Source organism: Mus pahari, chromosome 12 (assembly GCF_900095145.1).
Source record: "Mus pahari chromosome 12, PAHARI_EIJ_v1.1, whole genome shotgun sequence".
Lineage (NCBI taxonomy): Eukaryota > Metazoa > Chordata > Mammalia > Rodentia > Muridae > Mus > Mus pahari.
Window position 1 is genome coordinate 21,088,823 of NC_034601.1, and position 25,412 is coordinate 21,114,234.

Consider the following 25,412-nt stretch of genomic DNA (forward strand, 5'->3'; position numbering starts at 1 on the left):
CCCGGCTTCCACTCCAAATCTTCCTTTTAAGCATCCCAAGTATTCTAAGGTATGCCAGGTTTGAGAAATCAGGGCTAAGGGAAGCCTGAGAGGTTGCTCCTAGCGTGGAACATGGCAAAAAAAGGCAGTAGGTAAGAAGGACAGGGAGGAGAGGGGGCTAGGGATGAGTTAGTGGTGGGGTGCCCTGTTGCTTAAGAGAGGAAAGGAGCCTGCCAGGGGCTGGTGAGCTCCAGGGAGCTTGGTGGTTCCAATCAGCTCAGGTGAACTCACTGTGGGAGGCAGGTTAAGTTAAACCTGCAGAGGCTAGAGTGAACTCCTTGAAGACAAATCAGCCCTCCCTCTCTCTAGGGTGCAGGTACATGGGTGTATGTTTCTCTCAGCAAGAAGGGATGATAATGTGAAATGACTCCAAAAGGAGTCCTTTGAACTGACCAATTAAAATAGCAATGATATTAATCAATAGGGCTGTGTGTGTACATATGTGTGTAAATATGTGTGTGTGACTTCCTGAGTGTTAATGTGAGTGTGTGTATGTGTATATATATATGTGTATGATTTTGTGTGTATGCATATGTGTGAGTGTATCTGTGTATATGTGTATGTGTGTGACTGTGTGAGTGAGTATGTGAGTGAGTGTGTGTGTGTGTGTCTGCAGGAACCATTGGATTCTAGTCGATGTGATAGCACAGTAAAATAAATTTTAGAGTCTCCAGACCAGGGACCATAGAATCCAACTTACATCACTTACTGCTTTCACTGAGGGTGAGCTTGGTCCCCAGAGGACAGAGACTTGCCCAAGACCCCAGCCAGTGACAGCCTCCATCAGGGCTGTAAGGGTAGGCACAAATCTGACCCGTGTCCAAGACTTTATTTGGCCCATGACTAGAAGAGTCAGCCGCATAGTGTGAGACTTGGGTCACAGGCTAGCTCACTCAGTTTGAATCTGTTCCAATCACGATGCAGGTATCCTTATATGGAAGTTGCTTAGCTGCGCATGACATCGTTTCTTCGACTTAAAGTAGGGATTAGAAGAGTGAAACGTTATCATAGTGTGTTGAAAGGATCAAACGAGTTTATGACCAAAGGTATTTAGAAAATGCTTAATATGCAGCTCCTACTATGCAATATTGTAATTGTTGTACTGTTACTTTGTGTAGGGCTGAAATGGTATCTGAGTACCAGGGCTTAGCATCATCAAGGCTCAGAGTTCAATCCCTAGTGCTGCTGCAAACATTTGAGAAGAGCTGTAGACAGGGAATAGACATTCTCTTCCGGGTGGAAGCATTGTTGATGGGAAGGGAGCCAAAATGGGAGCACGTGAGAGAAGAAAGGGATGCTTTCTCTGTGCAGTGGCTCTCTCCGTGCAGTTTCCAAATTGTCCTTTGGTGTACAGAACTAAAAGAAGGAGAGGGTTGAATTACACAGGAAAGGGTCATAGGAGAAGGGAGTGGGAAGAGATGGGCTTTAAGGAAACTTGTGTGAGGAAAAGTCAAGTCTTCTAAAAGTAAAAGACAGCCACCAGCTATGGTGAATAGCTAAATAGAGGAGAAATGGGCATTGGGGGATTCTTCCTAATATTAATCACTTTGGTTATATGCAGGAGGAATCCCTTCAATTATGCTCTGTAGATCAGAATAAATTGAAATAAATTGGGGCATAGAATATGCTACAATTGTTGTTCTAGCTTTGTTTGCTAAGAATAAAGCTGCTAAGGGGTTCTGAATCAGAGTAAATGATGTGCTAAATACTCATCTTGATGTCATGAATGAACACCTGACAGGGACAACAGGTGACTGATTTGACACTTGGGCTCAGTATCCATCATTCGAATTAGAATCCTATGGAAAAAGGACATTGAGTTTCCATTTTCTCTAAAGCTACATGGCATTGTACCCTGGTAACAGGAGCATGTGGGACTCTATATTCTTCTTGGTGGGCAGGACTAGGCATAGAGGACTAGGAAGATGGTTCAGTAGGTGACAGACCTGGTTGTACAAGTAGCACACAGGAAGACTAATAAATCCCCAGAACTCACATTCAGGTGAAGGTAGCAGCCTGAATATATGTAATTCTAGCACCTGGATGGCAAGGACAGAAACTCTGCCTAGACTAGCCACATCTATGCACTCCAGGTTCGTAGAGAGAAACTGTGAAAACTATTGAAGCAGCATGTGAAGAACTATTGGGGAAGGCCACCAGCATCAGACTTGGGCCTTCATATATATGTAGACACACGTATGCATATACTACACACATATGGTTACATGCATATGAACAGGTATACACATATATAAATAGCACACACATACACATATACACACAATTTAAGAGTTAAAGAAGAATACAGAATGTAGCTCTAGGATACATCAAAGTAACCTACCCCTTTCAGCTATGTCCTTCTTCATGCTTTACAATAAAGCAATTATATTATGAGTCTACAAGAGATTAACCCATTGAATTGACAATTGATTGAAGACTCTTTGGACATACTATCCTAGCCATGCTTGGAGACATCTTTCACTGATCCCCTAAGTGTTTATTAAGCCACTCAAGTGTCAATCAAAAGTAACGATCACAAATGGAGAGAGAAAAGTGCACTGATCATTATTCAACATGATAGAGAAACATTGCCCTCTAAGGAAGAAAATATGTTCATGGCCTTACTTAGAGTAGCTTAGTGATTGTCAACAAAGATGATTTTATGCAATCCCAAGGATAAATCTATTCCTTTGGGACCTTTAGAGGCTAGAGGGTACAGCAAGGAGACAATATACCAAAGGCTTCAGAATGTTCTCCGGCTTCCTTAAAGATAAATATCAATAGTTTTATATCACTAATATTAATAGTGCTAATGATTATTATCATGGCAGAGTAACTCAAAGATTTTAACGGTTTCTGAATTAAAAATATAAAAGGAATTTGGTGATCTCAAATGCTTCAGTGACCAACCAGACGGCCATCTGATGGAAGGTCTAGAGAGATTGGTAGGAAGCTATCAACCAGTAATTTGATGATTTGGATGGATGGATGGATAGATAGATGCACGGACAGATTGATAGACAGACAGACAGATGCTAGAATGAGAAGTCAAGTCGAGAGTTTGATCAAATTTTACCTGAGAGTAAGGGAGACTCCCTGAGAATTTGAGTGATCAAAGACTCCCGAGCACTAAAGACATTGGTTGTATTTTTACTTGACATTTGTAGATTCTTACTCCTCAACACCCTTTCTCCCACTGAAATGATGCTGAGGCTTTTTGAATGCTCACAGAGCTGAGCTACATCCAGAGCTTCCCTCCATGCATTTGAAAGTCAGCTTCTGCTGGTGATGTTACTGGATTCATAAACTTGGCTTCCCCGTATTTCTAAGAATTTAGTGACCAAACTGGAAAAGTAAACTTACAGTGTAGTCGATTGGAAGTGGAAAGGCTACTGATTGCTCTGTTTCCAGATGCAGTTCATTTTTTAGAAGACAAAACAAGGCCAGAAAATACACATTCGATGGATTCTGCCTTGGAGAAGGGGATCGGAGCTCAAGATTCTCCCTGTGCTGTTTACAGACAAAGGGGCCTTTCGTTTTGTTTGTTCTTGAATACAAGCTGGAAAAAAAAGGGGGGGGGGAGTTAAAGTTCTTCTCCCAAGCACTCTGAAAGAAAAAAAAAAAAAAAAAAACCTCTGATTTTGTTGGCAGTGGCCCTTCCACCCACTCTGGGCCTGGCAGCGTTCTTTATCTCTAGGTCCATTTCTCTGAAGGGTTTGGACTGTTCTTATCTTTTCTTGGTAGTCCAGCTTTAACTCAGATGCCTCTGTGCCTATTAAACATACTTTGCTTGTAGTCTGATAGATGGGAAAGGTAATGTCTCTCCCACCAGAGCTTCTGTATAGGGTATTGGATGGCAGTTACAGTGGCATCAAGAGACTACAAGAGGGCAGCAATCTAGATATGTTACTCACTTACCATTATTAGTTTTTAATACCATTTCATGTCCATCTTGTTGGCATGCTAATTGTGATTAAAATACATTCAGTAGTTATTTTTTAGAAAAACATTAAGAATAATCTAAATATTAAAATTTCATGGTTCCAAAGTTTTATGGGGAATGAAAAGTAGACATTATATATGTAATTTAGTAAGGCATGACTTTGAAGCAACACAATCTTGCATTAAGTCCCAGCTTTATCTGTTACTGCCTGAGTGAACTAGAATAACCTGCTTCTCCTCTCTGAGGCTAGAGGGCCTCTGAAGAACTGGAAAAGCAGGCCCCATGCAGAGTGCACCTTAATCCACAGCAAGGCTCTGCTGCCAGCCAACAGACAAGCAGAGCTGAAAGGAATGACCTGGGTTGGCTTTTCTACCTACCCTTCAGAAGGTCATAATCCAGTGGAGAACTTAGAAATTTGTCCACAAAATGTTGTGATAAAGGGTAAAAATTGAGAAAAAATTAAAGTCACTTTATTAATCACATCCAGGAGAAAAACTTTTGAGGAAGCCACATGCTCCGTTCATTTGCTAACCTGTCAGCCTGGCTTCTCACGTACTAGAGTGTCAGGAGATGGTTGCACATGGAGCATTTATCCAAGACTGTTATGTACATTATTTCAGTGGGATGGCACTGAAGTCACAGAGAATTTTGTTTTTTAACTAAGCCATTCTACCATATTTTCTTTGAAAATGCCTTTCAGGGACACTGATGGTAGATCACAAGACGATTAAAAAGTGATGGGTTTTCAATACTGATTTTGGTGTATTTAGTAATTTAGTGTAATTCTCGTTTCAACTGATTTCATAATGATAAGTTTGAATAATAGCTGTGAAGTGATTATCCATTGCTTGGAAAGTCCCAGGGAGTTTAATCTCCTGCTTTCAACAGCCAACACTGAAGCACAGTGTTGGATCTCAAGGAAGTTGATGTTGTGGGAACCTCAACTGTGCTGTGATATTATTGAAGGAAGACAAACCTGACAGACTACACATCCTTCATGGCCAGGACTCAGGCATCAAAACATCCTTCAACCTATGTCAGTTCCACTGTGATCCTAGGTGGAGAGGAGGGTCCTGAAAGAGCTGTTCTTCTCACCAGTCACTGAGACCTGGTCAAGAGTCCTTAGAGCCAGGAAACATGGCAGCAGCAATAAGTTTCCAGCTTGCTTTTCTAACTCTTATCTTTTCTGACTTTTCTGGCTGTGTTGTCTCCTACATGTAGAATCAAGCAAATTTCTAGGTTTGAATATACACAACTAGATGTTCTAAACAGATATATGGTGACCTTAGTTTTAAAATGATTCCACAATATGTATACTATTGGGAAGATGATAAATATAGCAGTGATAAAAAGTCATAGGTTGGCACAGGGGTGGTTAAGACTTAGCGTCTCATGTACTAATACATTTTTAAAGACTATGAGGGAAGAGCCAAGTTAAAGCATTACAGGGCAGACCTGATTGTTGTTGTTGTTCTTCTTCTTGTTGTTGTTGTTTGGTGTGGTGTTTAATCTAGCCTTTCCATCTGGTAAATGACCAGACTCAAGCTAGAAGTGATGCCTTGTGTAGGAACGAGAAAGCAAAAGCAGATGTCAACTGTCAACTGATAAGACAGCCCTTGGTGTTTTACAGTAACGTCTATAAAGAAAAGTGTTCTTTAACGAATTAATATAAAGGGTGAAGGATAGTTTGTTGAGAAAAAAAAAAAAAGCAAGCTGTAAAAAAAACAGAAGGAAAAATAAACAAACTTCAGACTTCCAGTGCTTGGGTGTGACTGGTTTGACAAAGACCTTTGAAGGGAGCCATTGTTGCATGAGTAATTGATACTGAGATTCACCCATAGGCAAAGACTGGAACAAGGGGCAAGGCTTGCTTCACCCTTCCTGCCCTGTGGTACTGGGTGACCTCTCCATGCCCCTCCTTTGTAGTGTTTTGCATGCTGATCTACAGAACAAAACTTAACCCCCAAGTTTATAAGGAGGATACTCGAACACATCCTAATGTCAGCCTTGACCCCCTTCCCCTTCCTCTAGCTTCCCCTCCTCTCTCCTCAGCACCTCTCTTTTTTTCTTCCCTTCGTCTGCTTTTCTCTCTTATTTTCTCCTCTCCCTTTGGAGGTCAATATTTCATCAGGTCTAAATTTTTGTCTTTTTTAGAGGTAAGATATCACACAGTTTAAGAGGGAGGGTATTTAGCAAAGTAAAGCAAAGGGATAACATACTCTGGAAGCAATGACTGGAGCCACATGTTGGAAGGGAGGAGTATGTGTCAGACGATGCAGGTGCCTGCCCACTGGTTCTGCATTGTATAATTTAAAGAAATGTCTGTGAATATATGATATAGGTGACATACTGCTAATGGAAATTGACACTTCTCCTCTCAAATTATGAAGGACTAGAGGGCTGGATCTTGTTTTAAGTTTTGTCTTTTTCTTTTTAAAAATTGATGTGTGTGTGTGTGTGTGTGTGTGTGTGTGTGTGTGTGTATCATGTGTGTGCACAAACCCATAGATCCCAGGAAAGGGCATCAAATACAGTGGAACTGGAGTTACAGGTGGTGTAAGCCACCAGACAAGAGTGTTGGGAAGCAAACTTAAGTCCTCTGGAAGAGCATCAACTGTTCGTAAACATGTAAACACGTAGCCATATCTGCCACTCCATTGCTCCATTTCATGTCTAGGTTCTCTTAAAAGGTTCATAAGACAATGCTAGGGGAATATAGAGTCAAATTACATTGCAAAGGATACTATGATTTTTGAGATTGGGTTTTTGTTCATGTGTTTGTTTGTTTGTTTGTTTGCTTTTTAATTTAGATCCTTTATTGTTGTACATGTGTGGCAGTTGGGGAAGTTCCTTTGGTATCTTAGTTCTGATGCAATTGGAAGACTCTAACTACAGCTTCAGGAGTGATTAGCAACAATGAAGTATTCTCAACATTAGAAGAAGTGCTTCTGAGGACAGATGTGTGGTTTTTCTTGGTTTCCTCACATCTGTCTCCTGACCTACCTAGTCTCACATGTATAAGACTATGCCTATGACAATTTGTGTACAATTTAGAGTTTGAATTGTATAAATATTTTGTCTTCTTCCTGTTCTTGCCTGCTAACCACAATATGCTAAACAATCTCTTTATGTCCTTCCACTTTGCAATATCCAGACAGATCAGTACAATATATATTCTGATTGCATGATTCAAATTGTTTGGCATATGGACATAGATACACTGTCCTAAACAGTGAAAAACATGTAGACTTGAAGAAATACACCACACACACACACACACACACACACACACACACGTATAAATGACACTGAGGATTTTGGAAAAGATTTGTGAATTTTATTGAAGTCAGTGTTCAGGCTATGGTAGTAGATAATAGTTTTTGTAAGATACTTCCATGGGTCAAAACCGGGTAAAAAATACTTAAAATCTTTCTATAATATGTATTGTAATTATTTATAATTCTGTAATTATCTAGTTTTTTTTTAAAGTTAACTTAAAATGGCTTATAAAGGAACTATTGAAATGACTGGCTCATTGATCTAGAGTCTGTACTGCAGAATTTGTGTCCCTCTCCAAGGGATCCAATTTCTGTTTTGCATTCTGCTGATACCTGTAGTCATGCACATATCCCTCACAAACACATGTGTATACATGATTAAAATTAAAAATTAAATCTTTAAAGAATAACTTACAAAAAAATAGCTTTCAATGTAAATCCTAGTACCTATGCTTCTGTTGTCATAGCATGTAAGTTTCTTATCCTCACCCACTGCATAGCTCTACATTCTGGATACAAATACTACATAGCCTTTACATGGAGCTGCATCAGAACGTTTCACGTGCACCAAGTTATTGTCCACCTCAGCCCTTCCTATTTGACTGCAACCCAAAGTGGTAGAGATGGACTACTGGTGGACCTCATTGCTATTCTACCTTCTCTGCGCATCGTCTCTTCCTGCTCAGGCTAAGTCTCCTGTCAGCCACTTGCCTCTTTCCTTGGTCATGCAAAACTTACATCTCCTGATTTTTTTTTTAAAGATTTATTTATTGTTATATGTAAGTACACTGTAGCTGTCTTCAGACACACCAGAAGAGGGTGTCAGATCTCATTACGGATGGTTGTGAGCCACCATGTGGTTGCTGGGACCTGAACTCAGGACCTTCGAAAGAGCAGTCGATGCTCTTAACCACTGAGCCATCTCTCTAGCCCCACATCTCCTGATTTTATAGAGATGTTTATACATGTTCATTATGGAATTGTTTTGCTCTGTTCTCCACCATGATCTCCCACAGGAGTGAGACAGTCAGACTCACTTTTTATTTCTAATATTTATATGCTTCTAGGTGAAAAATGCATATTTTATTCATCATTTTTATATATTTAACCTGATCAAATGAATGTGTTGCTGAGGTAGATTGGTAATCATTTGTTAATAAACCCAGTGCTGTGCTCTCCTACCCTCAGAATAGAATATAGAATAAACATTTGAAAAGGGAAAAAGAAGATTGTCCGTGTACACTATTAATTTGGCTCTTCTTATATGTATATCAATGATTTAAGAGCATAATTAATTTCATTCTGAGGTAAAATTAGCCTACTGATCATTATAGCAAATCACTACCCAGATTATCTAGTCAGATAATGTTCAGATTTGGAGAATATATCAACTGAGAAAGCTAGAATTCACTCTAGATAAACAGAAATGAAAGTTGAATTAAAAAACAAAAGTATACTTGAGAACCTAGCAGCAAGATGAACAAATTGGGGTAACATTAATTGCCACAGTTCCCTGGTGTTTGTTTATTCCTTAGTTAACTGGAATTCTAACTCTAATTAAGCAACACCTCCACACACACCATGGTAAGCAACTAGTGATTAAACAAAGAAAGCCATAGGTCCAGAAACTTGTGTTTATTGTCCTGGAGTGCTATGCTGAAATTGTAGTCATGAGAGAAGTTATTAATCTGAGGGTAAAATTTAAGTTCTCTGAAATTACTTCTGAATTTCAGTGATTCTTACCTGCTGGAGGCAGAATGGGCAGATAATCAGTTGAGGCACTTATAAAATAGGTTTAATGATAGGTCGGGGTTGCCCTCAGACTTAATGAAGGGGTGTTTATTTTCTTTTTGAAATCTACGCTATGTTGGAAAGTGTAAGTACAGCCTACAATAACAATGCTATTAATTAAGAGAGATGATTTTGATTTAAAAAAAAAAGACTTGATTGTCTCGCAGTGGAAGTTCTGTCTTATTTTAGGGCAGATTGTAGGCCATGCTGCTTTCTAAAGAAATATCAATTGTGAAACTTAGGAACTATGCTATGTATGTCTCTATGACTTTATAGACTCATTGGTGTTTGCCAGATAGTTTCTGTTTTGGTGTAATTAGCCAAGGTCATGAATACAGAAAATATAATCTTAGCTTAATTTTTTTTTTGTCCTTTTAAGTTTCATAGAAACCCCAGCTCATTTCTCGTGGAAAGAAAGTTATTACAGATCCGCCATGTCACAGAGCACCCAGACAAGTGAATTCCTCAGCCCAGAGGTGTTCCAGCATATCTGGGATTTTCTGGAACAGTAAGTATCAAATAACCAAGAGGTGTACCAGAACTGTTTAAAAATAAGTAAACGCAGCTGGTTGAAATATTATTTGCTATAGAATATGTCTGGATCAGTTTTTTAAAATGTTACAGTTTTAGAATTATATTGCCTTCAATAATATTGAAAATAAAGTAGTTTTCTTTCTTTTTAGTTTCCAAAACCAAGAGATCATCATTATATTACTGCAAAGTTCACTGTAAATATTCTGAATACCCCCCCACCAACAATACAAAACATCTCCACCAGTGTCTAGTGTCTGTCACTCAATACCTATTCTTGTTTGAAGACATACTCTAAGAAGGTGAACCACCCCACTTCAGTAGCTGTTTTAACATTTCTATGAGAACTATGTATTGGTATTTTAATCAAAAACAGATTTTAGTCAGTTAACATGAAGATGGGAAAGGGAATGCTTACTACACACTGGTGAGCTTGTGGAATCTGAACAAATACCCTCCCCTGTCTATCCATGTTAGCCAGACTAACTTGTTAGGTCATGAAGCAGAGATCATGGCTCGTACTTGAGAAATAGGACTTAGTTTGACCTTCCTCAGATTGTATGTAACTATTTAGTATGGTAAATGGTTGAGTCAAGATTCAACCCCAGGTTTCTGATTGTAGCAAGGCCTTGACAGCCGTGAAACAGAAAATATCCATTGTTACTAGTCATTTAAACATGCTACAGTCTCTTCCAATGGGTAATCCACACTTTCCTCCCTCCTTGTGCTAGGCCTATATGCTCAGTACAGCCCATCGACTTGAACTTTGTGGATGAACCTTCAGAAAATGGTGCAACAAACAAGATTGAGATTAGCATGGATTGTATCCGCATGCAAGACTCAGACCTCAGTGACCCCATGTGGGTGAGTGTGTTTCCTCTTCCTGTGAGGGCAAGGCTATCCACAAATCAAAGTAGATGACTCTGATTGGACAACACCATTACAGAGAGAGCAAATGGAGCCCACTGGGAAAGGGTTAGCAGGGGTTTTGTAGATTCTGGCTCTTTCTCAGCTTTCTGCAGTGGGTAGGGACAGAAGGTGGAAATGATTTCTTACCTTTTGTTGTTTGTTTGTTTGTTTTCCTGAGTTGTTGTTCATGTTAAGACTAAATTAGAGAGAGTAATGTCACAAGGGTTTCCAATTCCCAGAGAAGCAGACACTGGACTTGATTCTGCCCAGATCCATTCTACTGTTGTATATGTTCAATGCAAATACTCAGGAAGTAAAGCACAAAGAAACACCCGTGATGCATAAGCTGTATTTTTTTTTTTCTTTCCCATGGTGTCGCTCATGTTGTTGGGATGCTAGATCTGTTACTTCTTTATTAAATGGTGAAATCATACCAGTGACTTTCACCTCTGGCTAGGTCAGGAGTATTACTGTTAATATTGAAACAGAGCCTGTAATAAGGAAAACACTGATAATTCCAAGCAAAGGTGAACCTGCCTAACAGAAGGTGTGTCTGACTCTTGGCTACAAAAGAACTGAAAAAGTTATGAAGTTCAAAATCACAAGCCTTTAAATCTCCAGTCCCAGTCACTATTGAAGTTCACACACTGATGGACTTGGTTTCCTAATGTTCCAGAATGTTCTGTCGTTTCCTTTTGTTGTTTAAAACATTCTCTTCCAAAATATCATTTCCAAGTGTTTTCTTCCCTCAGTCCAATTCTTATCTGTCCCTCACTGCCCGCTTTGCCCTGTTCTCCCTTGGAATCCTTTCTCTGTCACTAGCTCCGCCCACTGGAATTAAATACCATTCCTCTGAAGCAACCACAGGGAAAACTTGTGTTATATTCTGCATTACACGTCACTCTACTTATTTATTTCTCTGACTTTTCAGGAATCAGGAGCTACATTTTGTCACTGGAGTGCTCAAGAGCACATAGCAGGGCTTCAGAAAGAATGAGATGGGGTTCTGGCAGAGAGGGGGGAAAACAAAAAAACAAACCAATAAGGCATTTGGAGGCTAGTGTACTGGAACCCCATGGAAGGAGAGAGAGAGAGAGAGAATGAACTCCATTAAGTAAAGACGTTTACCTTTCTCTAGATCCCCTCTTTTGAACTGAAAAGAATTGCCAACTATCATAAATTATAGTTGGATATGAATTGTTAACTTCTACTTTAGTTCTCAGTACCTTCTTATCTTTAGCTCTACATACACATATTTGGATATGAATGGCAGTTACATAGATGGGGCCAAATTATAGCAGGCCTCAGCAGCAGGCATGGCAAAGCAGTGAGTTTGTGCAGGATGCCAGTAATTAGTGTTGTGCTGGGTAAATTAGAAAGTAGAGACTAAGATGCCCAGCCCCACTCAACTGCTGCACGGATGTGTGGGGCTTTCCAATGCTTAGTAGCAGACTTTCTCGTTTCCATTATAGGTTAATTGCTAAATGCTTTCAAAAGTCTGCACATAAATTACTTTCCCCATCAATATAGTATTTTAATAAGTTGGGATTTCAGCCAATTCCTTTCTTACTACACAAGAAATACAACTCTATAATGGGCATGAGGAGGCATGTCAGATTCTTAAGGACAGAAATTGAAAATTTCATCCTCTGGTTTTTCTGAGTTTTGATATGGCCAAGAAATGGAATCGTGATGTTTTGGTCTTATTATTAACAAAGGAAATTAAAGTGCAGACGTTAAACTCGGATGTATTAAATTGTAGATTCTGCATGTCTTTTAAATTAGAATTATATTAAATTTCTAATTATAAAATTAGTTCTGAATATTAGTTCTATTGGGATAGTGATTGAGAGTAAATGAAATGGCTCAAAAATCATATTTTAATCTATTTTTCAAGTGGCTTAATGAGCCTTGATTCTATTGTTTGATATATTGATGTATTTCTCAGATTTGTATTATTTTGGATCTGTGTAAGCATGTCTCTAATATGTTTGAAGAATGGATTAAATATTAACAGTAACATATTCTCCTCAGTGATGGATGCTGGCCAGGCAAGCATTTTGCATTTATTGATTCTTTATCTTTCATGCTAAATTAGAATTTTCTTTAAGGAAACTGTTAATTATCTAAAATGCTCTGTATTTTTAAATCCTTACGGACTCATCTCAGATACATATGAGAAGTTTTCAGCTCTACATTATTAAAAGACTAATATCAAGATGTGTGTATATATGTATGTGTGTGTGTGTGTGTATGTATATGTATGTGTGTATATGTTTGGGTATGTGTGTTATGTATGTGTGTGAGTATATGTGTTTGAGAGAGAGAAAGAAGGAGAGAGAGAGAGAGAGAGAGAGAGAGAGAGAGAGAGAGAGAGAGAGAGAGAGAATGTATATATTTGGTAAAGGCATAGACCATAGCACCTGTATTAGCACCTATAATAGTACTCTACATATATGATCCAGATTTACATAAAATTTTTATCATGTTTATGAATCCAGACATACTTACTTATATCTTGTTTCTTATGAAACAGATGAAGAAATCAATGGTTCTTCCCTGGAGAAGACCATAAAATATCATTAAAGGCAAATTGGGATAAAATAGTTCTTAAATTACTGGGAATTGTTTATATTCTTATAAAAACATTACAAAATAATGATTAATTCAGACTGAGAAATTACAGCAATACGTTACAGAAAAGGTAATTTGTAATAGGCTTGGAAATTCGAATAAAATTGATTAAATGGGAGGAAAAACTGTAACCCACATTTGGGAAACTGGTATCATTAAAGCCTAACTTAAAGAATATCACAAATTTGAAGAGTTGAGGGTGAAATTTTCAACTACAGAAAATATATATGAGAAAAAAATTGAACATTAAAAACTAGAGTGTTACCAGGCAGTGGTGGCACACACCTTTAATGGGAGACAGAGGCAGGNGGATTTCTGAGTTCAAGGCCAGCTTGGTCTACAGAATGAGTTCCAGGACAGCCAGGGCTACACAGAGAAACCCTGTCTTGAAAAATCAAAAAAACAAAACAATGACTTGAGAGATGACTGAGCCATTAAAAGCATAGATGCTCTCCCAAAGGACTGGGATTCTGTTCCCAGCAGAAACCCTGACTGAAATTGAAAGACTCCACTGTAGCAGTTCTCCACCTGTGGGCCACAACCCACTTGGGGGTTGCATATCAAATACCTACTCATCAGATATTTAGCTCAAGGTTCATAATAGTATCAAAACTACAGTTATGAAGTAGCAATGAAATATTTTTATGGTCGGAGGTCACCAGAACTTGAAGAACATGTATTAAAGGGTTGCAGCATTGGCAATGTAGAGAACCACCAGGCTATAGAATGTTATTTCCTTTTACACATTTGGTAGAATTTACCAATTAAAATCATCTAGGCCTTTTTGGAAACTAGACATTAAATTTCTTCACGAGACTATTGATATTATTTTATCTTAGTCACATCTGGACAAACTATCGTTTTTAAGAAAGTGATAAATTGGATGGATCATATTTGCTGAGCCCATGCATATAGAATGGCTTAGAATATTTCCTTTATATTCCATTAATACCAGAAAGATATATAATTATAAATTCATTTATTGGATGGAAACTTTTCAGTACCAGAGACTACTGATTTTCTTTAGCTTTCAGTAGAACACCTCACATTTTACTTAAACTTTTTTTCTAATAGTTTTCTCTGGCCTGCCTCATTTTTTTTTTTTTTCTGGTTTGCATTTCTACCTTGAGTGCTTTGGTTTTGTTTTGTAACACCCACCCTGTGAAATGTATTTTCTCTTCCTCCTCCAGATCTTCCTGTCTTTCTCTTTGCCTCTTTGCCTTCCTCCTCATTGTTCTCATTTCTCCATCTTTTTCCTCCAGTTCCTCCTCCACCCTGCTTCGCTTTTTTCTCTCTTACCAACAGCCTTCACTTTATCAAAGCTTTAGTGTCTAAGCTTCCTCAGTAGAAATTTGTACTATTGAGTTGATTATTTCCTTTGTTTTCTTCCTGAAGATTTTAGCATGGCAACAAGAAATTTCCTCGTAGATACTGTTTAGTTGCATCCAAGAGACACTGATGTGATTAATGTGTTTCTCAGTTACTGTTTAGTTCTAAATATGTTTATACTTTGGGGGACTTCAAATTTGGTCCATTAGTGTTTAGAGTATAGCATTGAAACTCAAGACTATGTGCTCTGCTTTTGTTGTGTGGAAAGTTTCCTAGTAGCAACTGGATCCAGTTGGATTTTGGAACTATGAGTCCCACATCCTTTCTGTTCCTCTGTCTCCTGTTTTGATGACTACAGTGTGCTGACATTTCCAAGCAATAATTATGGATCTTTCTTTTCAAGTATCCAAGTGTTTCTACATTTGTGTGGATACATGATATCTATGATTAGTAATATTCATGGTGACTTGGTCCTTTCTATAGTTGTATAATCTTTCTATTAACTTCTGCTAGTAGACTTTGTCAGTGTAATAACTTTGGGTAATAACTCAACGAACTAAAATCGCTAGTTATTTGCTATCTACCTGATAAATCTTTCCTTCATTGTTTTACTCTTATATCGTTGTATTTTAAATGAATTTCTCTTAATAATATGTAACTGGATTCCTTACATGCATTATGACAATCTGTTCCATTTTTGCTGTGCACACCGTTTATATATACTGGCATGTGTGTGTTCTTTGACTGTGGTTGTTTTCTGTTTGTTCATTCCATCATCCCTGTTCCATTTATTTGGCCTTTTTAGAATACTTGACCTCTATTTTTGATGTTTTATTTTAATTTACCTATTTTGTCTTTGCGAAGTTTAGTGGTGATGCTAAGAATCTTGGTTTTATACCTCTGTCATTCACCAAGAAGTGACACAGAAGAAAATGTAGAATGGAATATGGAAACTCTTGGCCTCTTTGGACTGTAGGCACACATTCTGCACCCGCAGACACTGAATGTTACAGCAGAAACTGGCATCGATTTCACTTTCAACTACCTAAGCAGTGAACTCAAAAGAAAAATTATGGGCTAGTTTTGAGTACAATTCTTAACAGCCCTGCTGCTCCTGCTTAGGGGAAAACTGTAATTCTCATTGTGCATTGCTAAGAAAATGATAGAACTCCAGTCGCTATCAGTTACCAGAATGGTGCTTTCAAGGTAAACAGCACCTATGCTGTTAAGCAGAGCCTAAACTCTCATTCAGATTCTTGAAATCTATCGGAATTTATAAATTACGCTTTAATTTCTACTTTTCCCCTTTGTCTCAGTTTGCAGGTGCACATGCGCACATGAATGCACTCACACAGAATATAATTTGAACCACACTTACATTATAATATTAGATAATCAAGTCAGTACAGCTTTTGGTATATATGTTGTTTTAAGTCTTCCTCTGCCTTGTGTCATGATTTAAGTATATATTAAGTATATACCTTCTGAAAAAAATCTAATTTGAAGTTGCTCACAGAAATTACTCTGAGAAACTTAAATCAGACTGAGGAGTTAGTAACTTACACACCTGCCCTCTCCTTGCTTCAAAAAGTTCTGATGTGTTAGGCAAGAAGTAAGCATTTGTCGTTTGCTATGTGCCCTTGTCTCCAGGTTCCTAAGGTGTGTAATATCAGTTGACTAAGCCTTGTGCCAATGGGTAGAACTTCCTACAAGGAAGGTATCATTCATTGTCTTCTCTTCACTTACTTGGCTTCCAGAAGACCTCTACAGTTCTTCCCATATCATTCCCACCCCCATCATTTGATCCCTACCACTTCCGTACAACACCTATACACTTGTCTGGTCATTTAGGAAACTGATTCAATCAGTGTAAGTAGATTTGGTTAAAAGCACTGAAAAATGTTCAGTGAATATGATGCTATGAAGTTCTCCACCTTTTGTTACTAAATTACATCATGGGATTTGTAATGAAAACAACTGGTGTTGAATTTGTCTTCAGAACTGTAAAGAGGCTCCAGTAACATGTATCCATAAACAGGCCTTTCCTCATTTATATAGAAAAGTCTAATAACAGATGTCTTTACACAGGAGAATCATGGTGATTTGCTCCATTCAGAATTCCTTATGGAGCCGGGCAGTGGTAGCACATGCCTTTAATCCCAGCACTTGGGAGGCAGAGGCAGGTGGATTTCTGAGTTCGAGGCCAGCCTGGTCTACAAAGTGAGTTCCAAGACAGCCAAGGCTACACAGAGAAATCCTGTCTTGAAAAACCAATAAATAAATAAATAAATAAATAAATAAATAAATAAATAAATAAAACAAAAAAAAACAAAACAAAACAGAGTTCCTAACGGGTATAAATATAGAATCAATCACTTGTGAATTTTTGTGGTCACTTGTCTACTTTACATATAAGCTCTTTAAATAGAGTAAGTAGATTGTGCTTTAACAATAATAGTAATTAATTTACTAAAATAATAAATTTAAGAAGAATTTTATACACTGTAAAAAGCACATATATCTCTAAGTTATGATAACACATATGAACACTGCAATTTTCTCCTATTCTTCTTTTTAGATAAAAAGCACATTTTGAGTCATGTCATAATTCTTTTCCTTGTGTTGAAAATACTTTTTGTAATATAGTATATTCTGACTAGTCTTTCCTCCTACGTCTCTAGCCCCCCCCTCCTCTCCCATCCAGATACACCCCTTTCTGTATCTCATTAGAAAACAAACTGGCTTCTAAAGGACAATTACAATAAAAAATATAACAAAAGCTAACATATCATATTTGAACAAAACAAGCAAAGCAGAGGAAAGAAGTCCAAAAGAAGGCACAGAGACCGATTCATTTGCACACTCAGAAATCTCATAAAAACATTAAATGGGGAGTCATAATATGAATTTTACCTGTAAGGTAAAAAGAAAAAAGAAAAATATCAAATAAAATCATATTAAAATAAAGAATAATACAATGAAATTTTACAAAGTAAAAAGGAAGTGTCCTGACACGACATGAGACAAACTACATCCAACAATGCCATTGAGTTTATTTCTCATTGGCTATTTATTGCTAGGCAAGAAGCCTGCCCTTTAGTTTGTTACTCCAGTGAGACTCCCTGGGAGGAAACTCAATTTTCATTTGCAAGCGGTTATCATTTGGAGATTGGTTTGAGTGTTAGGTTAGATATAGAAGCATGTGTGTCACATCTCCTGTCAACCCTAGGACTCTATCTGGTACAGACCCTTGCAGGCCCAGTGCTTGTTGCCAGAGTCTCTGTGAGTTTAATATGTGGGTTGATCTTGTTGATTGAGAGAGCCTTGTTTTCTTAATGACCTCTAAATCTTATACCTTCTCGGCCACTTCTTCTGTGGGGTTCCCTGAGCCCTGAAAGAAAAGATTTGATGGAGATATTCCATTTAGGGCTGAGTATTTCAAAGTCTCTCATATTCTGCACAGTGTCTGAAGGTGAGTCTCTGTTTTTCTTTCCGTCTGCTACAGGAAGAGGATTTTCTGATGATGGCAGAGCAAGACACCGATCTATGATTAGGAGATGTCATTAGGAGTCATTGTAATGCGATTTCAACTCTATTCCATTGATCAACATGTCTGTTTTTATGCCAGTACCATACTCGTTTCTTTTATTGTAGCTTTGTAGTACAACTTGAAATCAGGATTGTTGATATATCCAGCAGTTCTTTTATTGTTCAGAACTGTTTTAGCTATCTTAGATTTGTTTGTATGTTTGTTTCCATATGAAGTAGCACATTGTTTTTTGTTGTTGTTGTTGTTGTTGTTTTTAAGACCTGTGAAGAATGTGTTGTAAATTAGTGGTAATTGCATGGAATTTGTAATTTTCTTTTGATAGGATGGTCGTTTTTACTATATTAATCCTACCAATGTATGAGCGTGGGTGATCTTTCCATCTTCCGATATTGTCTTTCTTTCTTCAATGTCTGAAAGTCTTTATTATGTAATCCTTTCACTAGCTTGGTTAGAGTTACCACAAGGTATTTTATAATATTTGTGGCTATTTTGAAAAGTGCTATTTCCCTGATCTTTTTTATCTCTGTCTGCATTTGTATACAGGAAGGCTACCAATTTGAGTGAGTTCCATCTGCTTTGCTGAAAGTGTCTCTTAGCTGAAGGAGTTTCTTGGTGAATGTTCACCAGGAAGGTTCATACACACATACACACACACACACACACACATATACACATACATATAAACACACACACACACACACACACATATACACATACATATAAACACACACACACACACACACACACATATACACATACATATAAACACACACACATATACATACACTACCATAGCATATGCAAAACAAAAACATACTTTAAATTCTTCCTAGTTCAGCTGACTGATTGCTCTGGCTAACATTTCAAGTACTACATGGAAAAGTGTACAATATTGTCTTGTTCCTGATTCTAATAGAATATTTTTCAAGTTTCTCTCCACTTAAGTTGATGCTAGCTATGGGTTACCTGTAAGCTGTCTTTATTTCTTTAAGTAATGTCCTGTGTATCCCTAATCTCTCCAGAACATCTATCATGAAGAGATGTTCGATTTTGTTAAAGGCCTTTTTCTGTATCTAAGATGATTATGTGCTTTTTGTTCTTCAGTTTGCTAATTTGATGAAATACATTTATTGATTTACTTGTATTGAACCATCCCTACATTTCTAGGATGAAGCCTATTTAATTATGGTGGATGATTTTTTATATGTCTTAAATTCAATTTGTAAGTATTTTATTTTATTTTATACTCACTTTTTTATTCACTTTGCATCCCACTCACTTTGCCCCTTACAGTCACCCCCTCCCACAATCTTTCCTCATACCACATCCTCTTCTCCTCTGAGTGGGTGGGGCCCTTTAGGTATCCCCCACCTTGGCACTTCAAGCCCCTTGCAAGTGTTTTATTGACTATGTTTGTGTTTATGTTCATAAAGGAAATTGTTCTGTAATTTTCTTTCTTTGTTGAGTCTTTATGTGGCTTGAGTATCAGTGTAACTGTGTCATAAAAAAAAGGGGGGGTGTCATAGTCCTTAGCCCTTCAGTAATTTTTATTTTTATGGGATAATTTAAAGAATATTGACTTTAACTCTTCTTTGAAAGCCTGGTAGAAGTATGTTAAAAGTATTTGGGCTTGGCTATGGTCTTTGGTTTTGTTGTGTTTGCTGTCATTGTTTGTCGGTTGGTTGGTTTTGGTTCTGAGACTCTGACAGTATAGGTTACATGTCTCTTAAAATTGCTTATCTACTTGATTTAACTTTAGTATGTAGTATGTATTGAGAAAATTATCCATTTCTTTTAGATTTTCCACTTGGTGGAGTACAGACTTTTTAAAGTATATTCTTATGATTCTCTGGATTTTCTCAGCGTCAATTATATCCCCCTTTCATTTCTACTTTTGTTATTTTGAATGTTCCTTCTATCTACCTTTAAATTAATTTGGATTAGGGTTACTCAATCTTACTGATTTTTCCCGAAGTATAGTTCTTTGTTTCTATTTTATTATTTTCTGAGTTTATTTCTTATAATCATTTTGTATGTGATTTCGTCTTTTCTTTCTAGAGCTTTCAGGTGTACATTTAAATTGCTAGTTTAAGATCCCTCCAGGTTTTTTTTTTATAATTATTTTTTTAATTTTTAATGTAACAGTACTGTAGAACGTCCCACTTAGAACAGTCTTCATTGAGTTATATAAATTTGGATATGTTGTATATTAATTTTAATTCAATTTTAGAAAGTCTTTCTTAATTTCTATCTTGAACCTTGTTTTATTGGTAGTGATTTGTTCAATTTCCATGAGTTTATAAAGTTTCTGTTGTTGATATCCAGCTTTAATCCATCATGGTCAGATAGACTCTACCAGTAAGCTATTTCAATTTTCTTGTATCTGTTAAGGTTTACTTTGTGTCTGAGTATGTGATCAGTTTTGGAATAAGTTCCATAAGGTGCTGAGAAGAAGTTACATTCTTTTGTGTTTGGTTAAAATGTTTTGTAAATATCCATTAAACCATTTAACTTATAATATTGGATAGCTTAAGCATACTTCTGTTTAGTATTTAGTTGTCTGACTGACCAGTCTGTTGGCAAGAATGAACTATTGAAGTCTCCCACTATCAGTGTGTGTGGATCATTATATGATTTAAACTGTAGAGTGTTTCTAATATGAACTTGTATGACCTTTCGTTTGGCGTTTATATGTTTAGAATTCCAATATTCTCTTGGTGGATTTTTTATTTGAGGAGTATTTAGTGTCCTTTCCTATTTTCTAATAAGTGCTTATTTGAAGACTATTTTGGCAGTTATTAAAATGGCTATACCAGCTTGCTTCTCAAGTCCATTTGCTTGAAACACATTTATCCATGCTTTTACCACAATGTGATATCTGTCATTGATGTTAAGGTATGTTTCTTGAATACAGCAGAATGATGTGCCTGTTTTCCCATCCATTTTGTTTGTCTGTTTCTTTTTTATTGAGGAATTGAGGCTGTTGATATTGGGTGGTATCTCCTTTAGGTTAGGGAAATTTTGTTCTATGAAATTTTTTCAAATATTTTTCAGTGCCTTTGATCTGTGTTTCTTCTATTCCTATTATTCTTAGATTTTTTCATAGTATCACAGATTTCCTGAATATTTTATATATATTATATATATATGCCTGAGATCCTCTCTTTCATATTTTGTATTCTGTTGGTGAGGCTGATATGCCTATTCAAGTTCCTTGATTTTTAATTTCCACAGTTCCCTCATTTTGGTGTTTTCTTGATTCAATTTCTACTTTCAGATCTTGCTCAGCATTCTGCAATTGTGTCTGCTACTGATGTTATCAGTGAATTTTTAAAGGGGTTTATTTATTTCATCTTTAGGAGCCTTTACTGTATTCGTAAAGGCAATCTAAGGTGTCTTTCTTATGCTTCGGCTGTTTTGCAATTCTCAGGACCTACTGTGGTGATGTTCTTGCGCTCTAGTGGAAACACATTGTCCTGGATGTTGTTGATTATATATTTATGCTGGAGTATGGGCACCTAGGTTTGCAGATTGTAATTCTTGCTGATATCTGGTGTTGTTTTTGTTGAGTGGGTGTTTTGGCTCCTTAATTTCTGTTGCCCTGATTGCTTCTTGGGAGAGTGTTATGGTTGTGTGCTGCAGGGTTGGAAATTCTTCTGGTATTCTGGTAGACATGGTCGCTAGGGGATCCAGAAAGAATGTGCTTCTGCTTCCCTAGCTGGAGAATCATAAATAAATTTTATAAAATCCTCTATTATATTTATCTTATAGATCTTATTTACTTATCCTCACACACACACACACACACACACACACACACACACACACAAACGCTATAATACAGATTGTTCAGATTTAACACATTTCAACTTTTTTGTTGGTAGATTTTTTTAAGAAAATATTTAGATATGGATATTCTATTATAATGGATACTTAATGCATAGTTACTGGATAAAATTGTATACACAGTGGGCTTGTTTCCATGATTTTCTTATTTTATTATTGTTGCTTTCTGTTTACATTTCTGTTAACTACGCAGGAGTACTTACAAACTGGAAATCATTTTGGTGACACAGTATCATCTAGAGAAAAATGCAAATATCTGTAGGAGACTGATATGTCCAGTGATTTGCATATTATGCTGAAATATCTCCTTTAGTGGCATCCTTCTTTTCAGTCAAGTTATCGGTAGGATTCATAAGGATAGACATTTTGGCTGAAAAGAAGTAAGTCCTCTCAGAGACTGGAGCAGTTAATCAATGGATGGGCAAACTGTCTGTGACAGGGACAGTATGGAAAAGCCATGATGGAAAGATAGTATGTGTAGTGTTTAGCATTCCTCCTGGGCACAGGAATAGCTGTGTCCTTTTCTCCTTTTCCTCCAGCACGTCTGAACTTTCCTATAAAAGTTCTAGCAATCCACTCAGCTGGTGGGCTGTATGCTGTGAAGATAATTAAGACAGGGCAGCAAGGGAACATTTCACTAAACAAAAATGCCCTAGCAATTCCTATGGAGCCTGTGTGTAATCACCTATGCTGCTTATGCTCAGTCTACACTTGGTTTAGACGAAGTTCAGACGTCTCCCACAGCAGACTGTTTTTCTCTCTTCTTCTTTGTATGGCCTAGCCAATAGGAAGACATTACTTTGTTCGAGAGTGCCAAGGGAGCGACTTTACCTTAAACACACATATGCATTTCAACCTTGAACAAACAGGCTGCTTAATAAAATAAGGGCAAGGGTTTTCTTTTCTTTCTTTCTTCTCTAGAAATTCACAAATATCACTTGACAGCTGACAGCTCTTCCCTTACAAAAGAAGCTGTTTGCTTTTTTGCTTTGGTGTTTGGGTAAACTGCAGCCCACACTGGCAGAGAATGCATGGCCTAGGGGAAGGTGTTTGCAGTCCCCGTGTTTAATCCGAAAAGAAACCCTTTCCCTTCTCTCCTTCCTTCTCCTTCTGCACAGGGAGAATTCGAAATGATAGCCCCAGGGGAATAGTTTCCTTAACACCTGTCTGTGGTGTAACCTCAGCAAAGTTATTTAAGACCCTGTGCCCAGTGTGTCCAAATTCACAATGAAGTTGAAAAGGACAGATAAACAAGACAGGGATCTCAGCAGACGAGGGGAGCTGATGGTGACCTTGCATCTTCTCCAAACTGTAGCAGGTTGACGTCCTATCATACTGACTAGCAAAGAAAGAATACAGGCTCTCCTTCAGCCAGGAAATATAGTTTCAACCTGAAAAGCTATATTAAACTCTAAAGAGATTAAGGGAACTTGGGAAATGCTCTAGTGTCTGTTATACTTTTCTACAATGACTAGATTAGCTGAGAGCCAAGTGACCCTTGGGACATTTCTGATAAGCATGAGCTGGGGATGACCCCAGCTTTCTGAGTTTCTAGATCTGTTCCCTTGGCTTCTAGGAGAAGCAATCTAAAGGGTTCAGCCTCTTGAGGTGAACAGCTAACTGTGCTGTTAATCCTGCTCTGTCATTGACAATTTCAGTCCTCTTAGAAAAAGTACAAAACGATTTTGGGTCTCTGTCTCCCAGGCAGCAGAAGGAAGTTACTGATACTGGCTACTCACAGTAGACAATTTTGAAGTGGCAATTTTGCACCTAAAGTGGATAAAGCAATAATTTTCATGGGTCTGGTCAGCCGTGGGAGCATTTGTAAGGTTAAAATGGGATCTCTTTAAAAACTGAATTTTTAATCCCAAGTGCAGCAATTATTAATGAAGAAAAAATAATAAAAATATATATATTCTTCCTTTTGAAAACCAGGTGTTACTTGCTGTGAAATGGGTCTTGGCCACTCTTTCCTCCTTAAATGTAGATGGGGTTGGGTTGCGGGTTTTCTAGCTTTGTTTGGATTCTTTTGCCTTTTTTAAAAAACCATAGCCAAAGTTTCAAAATAGACAGACTTCCTTTGACAATCAATATGGGTTTTTTTTTTTTGGGGGGGGGTATATTTGGGTCCCAAAGAGCTGACTAGAAAACATATATTTCTTTTATTCAATAATTTGTACACTCCTCACTTGTCATTCTGGCTTCACAGTATTCTTTTCCAGTGGAGTGATTAGGAATTTGAACTTTAGTTGCTCGACACACAGATACAGCTGGGATTCATCCTTAGCATAACAGTGAAGTCAGTTCTGAATAGACCCAAGACATGCTTTAATTCTCAAAACCTCCTCTGAGGACCAACAGCATCAAGATTATTACTTAGAAACTTAAGAGCTGGGAATTCTTGGGTATCACTCCAGAGACAGAGTCAGAAACTGACACTGTCTGTCTTTCCACACACCCCATGGTTGCTTATAACAGATAGAACTTCTTGGGCAAATATTTAATACATGATTTTATAGGGACAAAACTAATTCATTCTCTCTCTCTCTCTCTCTCTCTCTCTCTGTGTGTGTGTGTGTGTGTGTGTGTGTGTGTGTGTGAGAGAGAGAGAGAGAGACCAGAAAAAGATACAAAACTGCAAAGAGAGAGAAGAAACTTCTAGAATACTCTAAAATGGGCATTTGTGACTATGACTCATATTAAAACATGTGCAAAGGTTTACTCCATTATGGAATTTAGAAAATTAAGAGTAAATTCAGGCATGGTGCTTAGGGCCCATGTGTGCAGTAGCAGCTATGTAGGAGGGGAAGCCATGAGTATCACTTGAACTTTTGAGTTTGAGACTAGCCTGAGCACTGAAGGAAGACCCCATATCAAAAAAAAAAAAAAAAAAAAAGGCTAAGTGTAACTATTGATAAAATATATCCACTAAATTTTGACCTACATATGTTTTGTCAGAAAGAAGTAGATGAATTATATTACCTTCAAATTTATTTTTTTAAAAAAGTATTAGGTTTTTAAATTTTTCATACAATGTATTTTGGTTATATTCTCTTATTCTGCCCCCAGCTTGTGTTTTCTTAATTGTGCAGATAGTTCATTCAAATGTCTTCCCTGGAAGAGACTTAAAATGTCAATGCATGTTCTTAATTGAACAAGTGTGTAGTGACAGACTACAGAATCCATGACTCTGTTAGAGGTCCTCAGAAAGATATCTGCTGATTGAATAATGAGAAATGAATAGAAAAGATGAAAAATATGTGCTTCTTCTAGAGTAATAGTTCAGTCATACACAGTGACTGCTGCGGTTCCAGGGACAATCTTTAGAAGGTACTGCAAGTAAACAGTGTTTCCTGGCAGTGAGCATTTTAGTGGTCTAGTATCAGGCTGATAACCTGTAGTTATGCTTAGTCTTCAAAATAACTGAATAAATGGGATTAAAAAATACCTTCTTCCAAGGAACTTGCAAGTCCCAAGGGAAGGGACTTGTACTGGCTAGCTTTGTGTCAACTTGACACAGCTGGAGTTATCACAGAGAAAGGAGCTTCAGTTGGGAAAATGC

At 37.4% G+C, this 25,412-nt stretch overlaps 1 protein-coding gene across 5 annotated transcripts in view; it reads left to right on the forward strand.

Annotated features, from left to right (window-relative positions):
* The window catches only part of Tp63 (tumor protein p63), a 211,717-nt gene that overhangs the window by 71,411 nt on the left and 114,894 nt on the right, over nucleotides 1–25,412 (forward strand). For all 5 annotated transcript variants that reach the window (XM_021209609.2, XM_021209608.2, XM_021209612.2 and 2 more), the window contains exons 2-3: nucleotides 9,431–9,559; nucleotides 10,314–10,446. In XM_021209609.2, the coding sequence (XP_021065268.1) occupies nucleotides 9,431–9,559; nucleotides 10,314–10,446 (262 nt within the window). The remainder of the gene's footprint in view (nucleotides 1–9,430; nucleotides 9,560–10,313; nucleotides 10,447–25,412) is intronic.